This window comes from Chinchilla lanigera, unplaced genomic scaffold, assembly GCF_000276665.1.
Source record: "Chinchilla lanigera isolate Chin_1 unplaced genomic scaffold, ChiLan1.0 scaffold00006, whole genome shotgun sequence".
Classification (NCBI taxonomy): Eukaryota; Metazoa; Chordata; class Mammalia; order Rodentia; family Chinchillidae; genus Chinchilla; species Chinchilla lanigera.
In genome coordinates, this window is record NW_004955407.1 from 41,537,512 (window position 1) to 41,549,857 (window position 12,346).

General features: G+C 50.3%; 2 protein-coding genes across 2 annotated transcripts in view; both read right to left on the reverse strand.

The window, feature by feature from the left end:
- Tspear (thrombospondin-type laminin G domain and EAR repeats) overlaps positions 1-12,346 on the reverse strand; it is a 53,394-nt gene that overhangs the window by 23,974 nt on the left and 17,074 nt on the right. The gene's annotated exons all lie outside the window — the stretch shown is intronic.
- LOC102008062 (keratin-associated protein 10-10-like) lies at positions 90-8,751 on the reverse strand. The gene has a single exon (XM_013505443.1). It carries the CDS (start codon positions 5,356-5,358, stop codon positions 4,351-4,353), a length of 1,008 nt encoding a protein of 335 aa, XP_013360897.1. The 5' UTR covers positions 5,359-8,751; the 3' UTR covers positions 90-4,350.

The window sequence follows — 12,346 nt, forward strand, 5'->3', positions numbered from 1 at the left end:
TTTGTCAACTATTGTCTTTTATACATCAGGCTTTGGTATCAATTCTAGAACTCTGCCTAACATGCCTAACATGAGATCACACGCAGAGATTGCCCTCTGTTTTCTCAAACAAACATTTACAAATTTACTTTTAGGTCTATGACCAGTTATGATTTAATTTTACACGAATTCGAGACAGTTGAAGTTCAGCTTTCTTTTCTTCATGGATGTCCAGTTGTCTCAAATACGCCCCTTTCTCATTGAGTTTCCTCTGTCCTTTGCTCAGTGGTCAGCAGCCTTCTCTGAGTCTGTGTCTCTCTTTTCTCTTATGGATTTTTGTCCCTATTTTTGCCAACACTAAGTTGCCTTGATTCCTGTGGATTTCTAGGAAACCTTGAAATCAGGAAGTTGAGCCCTCATGTTTGACTCTTTTACAATTTCTTTTTAATTCATTTGCTTCAGGAAGGACATTCTGGGACCAGCTTGTTGATATCAACAAGTGGGGAGCCACAGCAGACTACGTCAAAGCTCAGGGTATCTGAGGACCCATTAAGGACATGAACCCACTGTTGAGTGCATGTGCAGAGCAGGATATGCTTATGTAACCATGGCTCGGCATTAGACAAACACGCATGTGCCAGTAAAGCCAGCATGCAAGAATGTAAATATGTGATAACAACATGTACAACAATTAAACAGTAAAGATGCAGCTTCTCTTGCTCTGCTCTGCTCCCTGCTGCCTGCTGTTGCTGCTGCTGTCTGTCTCTGCCTGCCTTCTTTGGGGACCTCACACACAGAAACACTCCTTCAGCCCCCTCAACCCCAACAGAATAAAAACTCTGCTGCAGTTTTAACTGGGGCAGCATGGAACCTACGATGGATCGGGAGGAGCCGAATATGGCAGCAGCATTACCAGCAGGGCGTGGCAGGAGTCTCTACTGAAGTCTCATTTGACTTCTTTCACTGTGTTTTCCTGAGCTACATACTGTTAGACAGATAGCCAAATTGTCTTTTCACTCTAGTGTAAATCATCCTGTGAAACAGTATTGTTGAATTCTCATTGTGTATTTCAGTGTGTAGCACACAGCCAGGTTTTGCTGCTTTGGTTATTTTGAGCTGGCATCCCTCAGCCTGACTGCAGGACCTTACAGTCCCAGGAGACTTCCTGCTGATTCCAGGGGTTTCTGAGTGAACAAGCCTGTCCTCTATGAGGAACAGTGCATTAAATGTGCTCAGAGAGAGCAGAGATCATGCTGTCTCTTCTCTGAAACGTGCGCCTGCGTTTGTCTCCCCTGCTCTCACCTGGCAGACTGTGTAGTGTGGTGACACAGGACTGCTGCGGCAGATGCCAGCCTCTCTGCTGGCCACAAGGGAAATCATTTGGTGCTGGACCCCTGATGGTGAAGCGGGCTGTCTCCCTGGAGACCTTATACCAGGCTAGAAAGTGAGCCCCCACCTATTTCTAGTTCATAGAGAGCATTTGTAAAATCCAAAACTTCACGAATTTTCCTGTGTATCCGTGGATGTAATTGTGCTGGTTTCTCCTTCAGTCTCTTAACATCGTGAACCATGTTGATGATAAGCAGGTCAGTTGGGTTTTTATTACTGTTATAGTCTTATATTCCTGAGGTGAACCCAACCTGTCTCACCCTTTTGACGGTTAGTGCATTCGGTTTGTAATATTTTGTTGTGGATTTTGTTGTCTACATTTATTAGGGACATTGATCTGTCATTTTTGTCCATGTAGTGTCTTGGTCCTGGACATCAAAGTGTGGCTGACCCCTTAGAGTGAGTGGCCATGTGCTCTGTCTTCTGTTTTCTGGAAGAGATTGTGTAGAAGTGTCACGTATCTCTTCTTTCAGTGTTTTGGCAGAGCTCATCTGTGGGCAATCTAGACCTAAAGGCTTTTTTATTAGAATGATTTAAAACTGATATAGGATGTGGAGGAGGTGAGAAGAGATGCACAGACTGGGAGAGTCTTGATACAATACGTCTGATGAGTGCCGATAGCCAAAATATGCAAAGAGATCTTAAAACTCAAGACAACAACAAACACCCTAGCTAAGAAAAGGGCACAAGAAGTGAACAGACAGCTCGCCAAAGAAGACGCACTGATGGCAAACAGCCTATGAACAGACACTCAACTCACACATCACTGAGAAATTGAAAGTTACACTAATGCGCAGACCCCACCGCACACTGTTGAAGGGCCCATATCAGACGTGTCCAGGCTGTGGAGCACCAGGAGCCCTCCTTCATCACTGGTGGAAATGCAGAGCAGTGCAGCCACTTTGGAAGGTGGTTTGTGGTTCCTTACAAACAGAACATGCTGTTCTGACCCAGCAGTAGAAGTCTTGCTATTTACCCAAAGGAGCTGAAAATTCATGTCTACACAGAAATCCACCATGGATGTAGATAGCAGCTTTATTCACAATTGCTACGAGTTGGGAAGCAGCAAGAGCCCTTCAGCGGGTGAGTGGACAGACGGTAGCAGTACCGGAATGCAGGTGAAGCACTGTTACTGAGTGTAGAAAGAGTTATCACGGCATTAAACGTCCCAGGGGAGCTCAGTGCCCAGGAGGCAGGAGAGCGGCTGGTCCTCCACGGCTGTGTGCTGTGGGACTCCCAGGGTGTGGCATTGGGAAAGGGGCAATTCTGAGACACTAAAGTCAGGAATGGCTGGGGCTGGGAACAGGGAGCACTGACAGAGCCCAGAGGGCCTTGAGGGCCGGCAGAGGAGCGTGCAGGGAGCTGATGGTGGACGCGGTCAGGTCCACAGCCACAGAACGCAGCCCTGAGTGAGTGCCCTGCAGCTGGGGCCGGGTGATGGCAGCAGGGGCTGTTGGTGTGTGAAAGTGTCCACCCTGGGCAGGATGGCGATGGGGCCTGGGCTGGTGGAGAGGGGCCTCCCCTGCGTGTCACTGTGAACTGAACTTGCTCTGAAAGTGAAGTCTGTTAAGAGCGGGTGCAGGACGTGAGGGGGCCTGGGCTCTCTGCGGTGACTTTGGTTTTTGCGTCTCCCAAGTCCTCTCACTGCCCAGCCCCTGCACAGACAGTGCGTCATGGCCGCGCCCACCCTGCCATCCGCCGTCCCTAGCCGTGTCTTCCCGATCTTCCGCAGATGCAGATGTTCACTGATTTCTTCTGCAGAACGAGTGTTGCTCTCGCCGGCTGTCACAGTGTCACTGCTTGCCGCTTCCCTGATTTCTCTTAGGGTGTATCCTTTCACGCCTTGTGCCTGATTTGGGATGAACGTAGTCTTACTGGTCCCCTTTAAACTTTTCTCCTGTCTCCGTTACCTGTAAAGTGCTCTTCTTGCAGAACAGGTTGGGATTTCCCAGCCTTCAACTGTGCCTTGTCTCCCTGCTTGTTGGCCGTCCAGCTACACAGGTGGGCGGGACCTGCATCCCCCAGCTCACTAGCGTGCTATTTCTTGCTCCTTCTTGTGCTTCCTTTGAAGATGTGTCCCTTGTGAGGTCGCTGGTGCACCTGATTTCTGTAGCATGGTGTATTTGCTGTTAATCATTCCTGTGATTTTCACCTCAGAGGTCGTAGGTTTCCCCCCTACATGTCCTGTGTGTCCTTTTCCTCCTCATCCTTGATGAATATGCCCAGTCTTTCCTGCTGTGAACACTGTGTAGCCGGTGAAGACTCCGAGTTTTTGTCACCGATTCCCCGACCTGGGAGACTGGCAGGTCCCTCCGGAGGCTCATCCCCGACACAGGTGACACTGTCCCCCCCTTTGTGTGCCTCCTGACTCTCGAACGATGTTCATTGCCAGGCTGGGCTCTGGGTGCTGTTGAGCTGCCTGGCAGTTTGTTCTCAGGCTGCATGGAGGAGATGTTACGTGCAGACCAAAGGTCCCCAGGGCCAGGCTCACCCCACTGCCAGGCAGCACCCGCCCGGTCCTGAGTGACGAGGTCTCTCCTCTGCCCAGGGCCTGAGGCTCCAGGGCCCCTCTGCTCTGTGGTGCTCTGTCTTGAGCATGGTCCTGACTCTGACCCAGTGACCCCAGGAGAGTGAGCCACTGTCCCCTGTGACTTCTCAGCTAAGTCCCTAGCTCCTAGGAATATCCATGCCCAGGGGAGACCTGGGTCTGCCCAGACCATGTGTCCCCATGAACGCGAGAGGAGGAGAATCGGGTGATGTGAAGTTTATTGACACTGTGAGGAGCTGACAGGGGGAGGTTCAGGGCAGGTTTCAGCAGCGGACCCGGAGGGAGGGGTCAGGGCAGCACAGTGGATAGGGTGGGGAGGCCCTGTCCTCAGGGGAAGGGGATCTGCTAATGCAGGTCAGGACCAGGCTGAGGGGTGCAGTGAGGGCTCTGGCATTGGGTGACCTGAGCCTGCTGGCCCTGGGGGATGAGGACAGTCAGCAGCAGGACTTCTGGCCCAAAGAGAGGGCACAGCAGGCCGGGCGGGGGCAGGTGGGGCGGCAGAGCAGGGACACGGAGGAGGATGGTTGGCAGCAGCTGGGCTGGCAGGAGGAGGTGCAGCAGGAGGAGGCGGGCACACAGCAGGTGGGTCTGCACACGGGGTGGCAGAGCAGGGACACGGAGGAGCAGGAGGGCGTGCAGCAAACAGGTATGCAGCAGGATGGTTGGCAGGGGGTGCAGGAACAGCAAGCAGGCTGGCAGCTAGACTGCTGGCAGCAGGAAGAGGAGGTGCCTGAGCAGACAGGCTTGCAGCAGATGGGCACACAGCAGATTGGCTGGCAGGACGAGGAGCAGCAAGCTGGCTGGCAACTGGACTGCTGGCAGCAAGAGGAGGAGGTGCCTGAGCACGTGGGTGTGCAGCAGACAGGCTTGCAGCAGACAGGCTTGCAGCAGACAGGTGTGCAGCAGACAGGTGTGCAGCAGGCGGGCACACAGCAGGACGGCTGGCAGGAGGAGGAGCAGCAAGCCGGCTGGCAGCTGGACTGCTGGCAGCATGTGGGCGTGCAGGAGCTGGTGCAGCCTGACTGGCAGCATGGGGTGCAGATGAGGCTCAGGCAGGGGGCTGAGGTGCAGCAGCTGGGCTGGCAGCAGCTGGGCTGGCAGCAGCTGGGCTCACAGCAGGGGGGCTCGCAGCAGCTCTCTGGGCAGTCGTCCACCTGCCAGGGCTCGGTGCAAGCACTGGAGCAGACGGACATGGTGGAGGCGGCCATGGCGGGGTCGGGCTGGGGAGGTGTGAGTGAGTGAGTGAGTGAGTGAGTGTGAGTGCTGTGTGAGGTGCTGGGCTCTGGGCTTTTATCCTCTCCCTGTCCCCGTGTCCCCGGCCTCTCCTTCCTTGTTGCTGACCCGGCCCTGCTGTCATCAGGGATGTTTGTTTTCAGTGTGTCTGGCTCGTGAATCTCCTGCTGGGTCTGTCCAGGAGCAGGAAAAGGGTGACCTGGGCCCATCTGCGTCTGGGAGTGCTCATGGCTGGGGTGTCAGTGGACCAGCATCTATGCCCACCATCCCAGCCTGTGACCATGAGACGCATCATGTGGGCTGGAGCCTCGCCCACCACAGGCCACCTCCTGTTCACTCTGCCCTCTTCGCCTCCTGATCCTGGCTCTGGGATGGGGGCCTCTCACTGTGTCTCTGTTAAATTTTGCCCACCATGTGGCAGAGATGAAGTCCATGGACTTCCCACCCCATGGATGGACTTGCTGATGTCTCTAGGACCACGAACACCTTCTTCCCAACGGTCTTGTTGATCATGGTTTCACGTTTATACATGAAGCACACACGCCTCTGCCATTACAGAATGAGATGTGTATTGTGAGTTGTTAAGTGGACTTCCCCTGTCAGCCTGAACCTGGCAGAGCTGAAACCTGTACCTTGTCCTAAAGGTGGTGGTGACACTGGGGTCAGCCCTCATCCCACAGGGCTGTCTCAGTGAGCTACAAGAAGACCCTGCGGACGGCTGCCACACTCTGGCACAAACTGCGTGGTTGTGAGAGGCAGTAGTGGCCCCCCCAGTCTTTTGAAAGTGCAGTGACTGCAGGAGCGCAGCCTCATTCTGCCGTGGCACTGACCCCTAAAGCAGGTCCTGGCTGGCAAGGCAGGAGCAGAAGCCGCAGCTGGAGCACCAGTCACAGAGACGCCAGCCCCAGACTCAGTGAGGCCCAACTCTGCTGCCCCACGTCCCTCACCTGTCCCCAGCCCTGCAGAGGACTCAAGAGCCACTGGAGGGAGGAGAGATGCCAGGCAAGGAGGCCTCCCACGCTGTCCCTGGGGCCCACACAGGCTTTCTTGGGGGAGGTGAGACCTACAGGCTGCAGGTTGAGGAGAAATTGAGCCCTGCCTGCTTTGGGTATGGATTTGTCCCACGTGGTACAGGAACACGCATTGCCCTATCACCAGCCTTCTCCTCTGCGGCTCTGAGCTCTGCTGACTGCGGGTCTTTGCTGGTCCCTGCTCTCACCCGCCTTCCCTTTCCCCAGGCAATGGGGACGTCCCGGGAGCCGGACGCGGGCTCTTCCTGCCACCACACTATCTCCAGGCACCAAAAATGCTGCCCAACACACAGGAGATCCTGACAGAAATATCTGGAAATGAATGCACTTTCTTGGTAAAGAAATTATTGAGGAGTAAGTTTGGGTTCTGAAAATGACTATTTGGGGCCGACCTTTCCTTGAACAGTGTGAGGTGCTCCGCCAAGTTGAGCTCCACAGGTGGGGAGCTGGCTTGCTCAGCCTGGCTGCCTGTCAGGGAACGACCAGCCGGGCTAACAGAGAAACCCCTTGGGCAGGCAGCAGGCACAGGGCAGTGGAGCCCACAGAGACCAAAGGCACTGCAGGGAAGGACCGAGAACAGAGCCTGTGGCCTCCTGCATGTGGACTTCCTCCTGGAGCCAGGTCACAGCCAGAGGTCCAGGGGCTGAGCAGAGCTTTTCATTTCCTCAGAATGGAACAGAAGAAGTCAGAGCTCAGGACCTGAGCAGAGGGGAGACTCTGGTAAAGCACCCAGGCTTTCAATTGGAAAGTCTGAACATCAGTGGAGGCCTGCGCCCTCGGGGAAGGGCATAGCACAACCTAAATCAGCTCAAGCTCCACTTGGGTGACCCTCCCATGGCACAGGGCTGTGCCAGAATTAGCAGTTTATCCTCTCTGCAGCCAGGCAACACCAGCAAAGACTCAAGTGATCTTTGCATTTTTCACCCATGGCCTCTTCCATTCAGTCAGTGTTACTAGGTGGACTAAGAGCGGCCGGCACACAAGCGAGAGAATAGCAAGCAACAGAAACAGGGCTACAGGAGACCTCAACGTCTGACTTGAGGCTGCGCTTAGGTAACTGTGAGTTTTACTTTCTCAGAAAAAGTAGGAGAAAATATGGAGAATTTCAGTGGCAACTTGGATTCTATAATCAAGAATCAAACATAAATTTGAGAAATGAAGAACACAGTAGGTGAAGTCAGAACAGAGCAGGCGAGTTTAACAGCCCATTAAACAGAACCAGAAGGACTGGTGGAGGGCGGGAGGCAAGGAAAGATCAATCTAAGCATGGAGGAGGGAGGGGTAAAGTACGGGACGTGGCGGGAAAATGCTTCCAATTCTAGGAAGAGGAGAGTGAGCCAAGTGGAGAAGATTCTCAGTGTAAACTAGACAAGTACTTTAGATTGTCAGAGGACGTTAACCACAATGGAGGACACTTCAGGAAGCCACAGCTTGGGCTGCAATCCAGGACAGAGAACAACTGAAGAACAGTCAGAGGGGACAAGGAGACAGTGCCTTAGAGAAGACCAGCAGAGGACGTCCTGGCAGAAAGGTTGGAGGCCTGGAGACAGCAGATTGTACCTTTGTCTCCTGGAGGAAGGAGGTAAGCACCACGCTGGGCCTGCACCTGCGCATCTGTCACAGGGACGAGGCGGGAACCCCGGCTTTCTCAGCAGGAGCCACAGAGAGAACAAGCTGACAACGGGACCTGGGCCAAGCAAAGCGCCGAAAGGAGCTCTGAGGCAGGAAGAAAGTGATGACAGACCGAGCAAGGAAAGCCACCACGCACTGAAGTGGAGCGCAAGGGCCCCGCATGGCCGCCTCATGAGCGTGGACTCACCAGAGGCACTCTGAGAGCGTTTCCAGAAATAAAACACGTGCAGTAAGACCCTGAGGTTCAGGAGGAGGCCACATGGGGCTGAAGGGCTGGAGGACATCACAGTGACAAGAGTCAGTGGGTCCAGAACGTTGAGCACCTCCATAGCCAGACACACCCAGCTTCAGGCCCTCAGACTATGTCCCTCAACATGCCCAGAAACGAGAGAGGTCATCTCAGTTCTACAGTAACAGCTGGAGACTTCAAGAAGAGACTCTTGTTAACCTTAAGAAATGAAATAATCGAACTAGATGTGAGTTCAGAAGGAAATAGAAGACCTCAAGAACACTACACCAACCGGGGACAACCCACACTGGCAAAGCACTCCACCGCCACAGCAGGGCCCCGACTCCTCTCCAGGGCATGTGGAGCACTGTCTCCGTGTCAGGCCACAAACGAGGCTCAGCAATTTTTAAGCAATTGAAAACGCGCAAAGTGTCTTCTCAGTCATAATGGAAAGAAACTAGAAATTCAAACAGAGAGAAACCTGAATTCACAAATATGGGTGAAGTAAACAGCACTCTTAGCCAATCGCTGGGTCAAAGAAGAACTTAAACGGGAGAAGGAAGATGCTTTGAAATGAACGGAAAAAAAATACAACGACCAACTGTGCTGTGCAGTGAAAACTGTACTCAGAGGGAATTTGACCTGTTTAAACTTTTACCTTTTATTTTATTTTATTTTATTTTATTTTTTATTTTAAAAAGAATAGTAAGAAAAAGAACAATAGCAAAATGCCGACATCACACACATAAACAAAACAAAGTGGGAACATTAGAAGTGATACAGGGTTTCAAAACAAAATGATAGGTATGAACAGTGGTTGTTATATTACATATTGCTATCTTCAGTGATGTTGCTCAGATCACCAGATGTAAGAATGGAAAATTGTTCAAACCATTAAAGAGAATAAAAAAATTATGAAAAAAAACATTAGAGACAATACAGAGTTTCACTAGACAAGGTGGTATAAACATCATAGTGTCTCCATAGTGTAAGAACCTGAAAGAGTAAATAAAATCCACAATGTACAATACAGAATATGAGAGGGAAAAAATTGCTCAAAGGACGAATTAACTGCGATGAGGGAAAAAAGAAAAAGAAAGAAGGCAGGCAAAATGTGTGTGTGTGTGTGTGTGTGTAGGATAGCTGGGATAACTGTACTGCTGATGTCTCTTGGTTTATTGAAAGGAACACTTAATGATTAAAATGTTTTTATATTTTGACCAATTTTGCATGCTTGTATCTGGTAATCTGAGCAACTGATTTGAAGACAACAATATGCAATAAACTTTTACCTTTTACAACAAACATCTCAAGTTAGAAATTTAACTTTATACTTCCAGAAACTGTAAAAGGAAGACCACACAGAAGAAAGGAAATAAGGATTACCATATAGGTAAATAAAATAGAGGGTAGAAAAACAATAGAATCAATGATGCCAAAATTTTGGTTCTTTAAATAGAACAACAGAATTGAAAAAAGCTTTTAGTTACACTGAGTAAAAACTAAAAGATACAGAAACATCAGCACTGTCCTCATATAAATAAAAAGGGTTGTGAAAGAATAACATGAATAGGAAAAACAAGATGCAGTGAGCATGTCCCTATCAGTACACCAGTGACCCAACCTGACATCTGTGCTGTTGCTTCATTCCTTCCTATAGCTTCAAGTTACCATCTAGAGCCAGTTTATTCCACCCTGGATTAGCATTTCTTGCAAGGCAGGTCTATTAGCAGTTCATCTCTCAGCTTGTATATATCTGTGAATGTGCTGAATTCACTTTCAGTTTTGAAATTTGACAGTTATGTGAGATGAACACTCTTCTTAGTTAAGGGAGGCTCCCCCACACCAGACTTTCAATACGCCATTCCATTGCTTTCCGAACCCCACCATTTCTGAAGAGAAGCAGCTGTTAACCTCTCTGAGTGCACTCAGATTCTCTGTTTCTGATGTGCAATGGTTTGATTACTCTGCATCTCTGTGCAGCTGTCCTTGAACTTGCTCTGCATGGACTCTACATGTTTCTTGAAAGTCTAGGTACATGTGTTTTATTAAAACTAGGAAGGTTTTGAGTATGATTGCTCTTTCCAACTTCTCTCCTTCTGCAAGTCCTGATAAGTGTACCTTGGTGTGCTCGAGGATGTCCCACAAGGGTCTTAAGCTTTGTTTACTTTTCTTCCTTTAAAAAATCTGTTCCATACTAGCATATTTCCACGGATGTTCATGTTCACTGATTCTTCTGGTGCACAAATCTGCTGTTCAAACCCTTGAGTGCATTTTTCATTTCAGTTATTCTACTTTTCAATCTCCCAATTCTTTTTTGTCTTTTTGAGACAGGATCTCCGTATGCAGTTCAGGCCGGCCTTGAGCTCACTTTGTAGCTGAGGCTGGCCTCGAACTCACAAAGGTCCTCCTGCCTCAGTCTCCCGAGTGCTGGGATTACAGGTGTGTGCCACCATACCTGGCTGTAGTCTCCCAGTTTTTATTTGATTCTTTTGATACATTTCTCCCTTTGTTGATGTTCTATATTTGATGAGCTCTCCTTCTCCTGCCCTTTCTTCATTCTTTGTTCATGGGGTTGTTGTTTTTCTGAAGTAGCTTTGTAAAAGTGGCATTATTCTTCATTGTGGTCACCATTCCATCCACTGGGTGCTCAGACAGTGATTTGATGGAGTTAGCCCCTGTGGTTATGGCTTGGGTCTTTACTGTTCCCCAAAGGCCATGTGTGAAGTCTTGGTCCCCAGCCTGTGGTGCTGGTGGACGGTGGTGGAACCCTTAGGAATTGAACTCATGTGGGGAGGAAGTCAGGTCACTTTGCTGTGCCCTTGAGGGGGACATGGAGACCCTCATCCCCTTCCTGTTTCTCTCTTGCTTTTCACTGCTCAGAGGTGAAAGCTCCTCAACCACACACTCACACTGGGATGCTTTGTTCATTTCAGGTGCAACCAACAGGCAGAAAACCGTGGAGTGAAATTCCTGAAACTATGAGGCATCATAAACCTTTCCTCCCTATAGGTTGTTTACCTGAGGTATTTTGTCACAGTGACGGAAAGCTGGCTAACACAACTGCATCCAGAAGTATTTTTCTCTGAGTTTATTTTTTTTCCCTGATTGTGTTTGTATGCTGAGCACACCCCAACTCTAGCAGCCTTTCCTTTTGCCTCCTGTTCTGCCTTCACTTCCTGCTCCCACTTCACTTCTTGCTCACAGCTCCACTTCCTGCTCACACCCCACTTCCTGCTTATGTCTTCATTTCCTGCTTGTTCAGAGCTTGAGGGTAAGCCCAGGCGATTGTGAGAGCTACTCAGGGGTTTGTTGAGACTGTATCCTCATTGGGCATGTGTGTGGTCTATTAAATTCCAGAAATGTGCAGAATCAAAGACCTTATTCCCTAAAGCGCCTCATCCACCAGCTGTTCTTAGGCTTTTAAGGGGTCCATTTCCCCTAATCTGACATCCTTTGCCCTTGGTGGTGATGACTAGCTCACTCATCTTTAAGTTTTTTAACAATTACTTTCTTTGTAGCTACTTCTACACCTCGAGCAAGTCTTGAGTTTGGAGAAATCAAGGCAGGCCATTTGTGTTGCTCCTTCAGGCCACCCCACATTCATCAAGAAATAACCACATTTTCTTGGAATTAAGGTCCACTTACCCCGCTTGCCATCAGCCCCCAAGGCCATATCTAGCTCGGGCAGCAGGCAGTTGGGAGCAGAAATTCTCTAGAGCCCTGCTGGGCCCAGATGCTGATTTTGGCTTGATTGTGCCCTTCTGGTACTGTCACCATCCTCACCCTTTTTGGACCAGGGATGTGCCTCAAGGAAGACACTTTTTCCATGTCTGAAAGGGGGTTCCAGACGAGATTCTCATGAGAAGCGCACAACCCAGAATCTCAGAGTCACAGTTCACAGTCGGGTTCTCTCCTGTGAGAATTCCACACCGCTGCTGGTATCACAGGAGGCAGAGCTCAGGGAGTGATGGGAGAAGTGGGAGAAGCTGTGAATGCAGATGAAACTTCACTCCCGAGACCACTGTTCCTTCCTGCTGAGCCAGCCAGCTCCTAATCTGCCAGGGGGTTTTCACCAGGGACCCCTGACCTGGGGAGTGTTTTCCACAGTTCAGAAAACATTGCCAGATCCTTCGAATTTTTGGTCTTGGATTTTCTCTCTCTCTCTGTCTCTCTCTCTGTCTCTGTCTCTCTCTCTGTTTCCCAGTGCTGTGTCTCTCTGGCATGACAGACCTTCTTGCATCCTTGCTCCCACTGCTTCCTCTGATGTCACTCTCAGGAGGGAGAATTGGGAAAAGTGCCCCT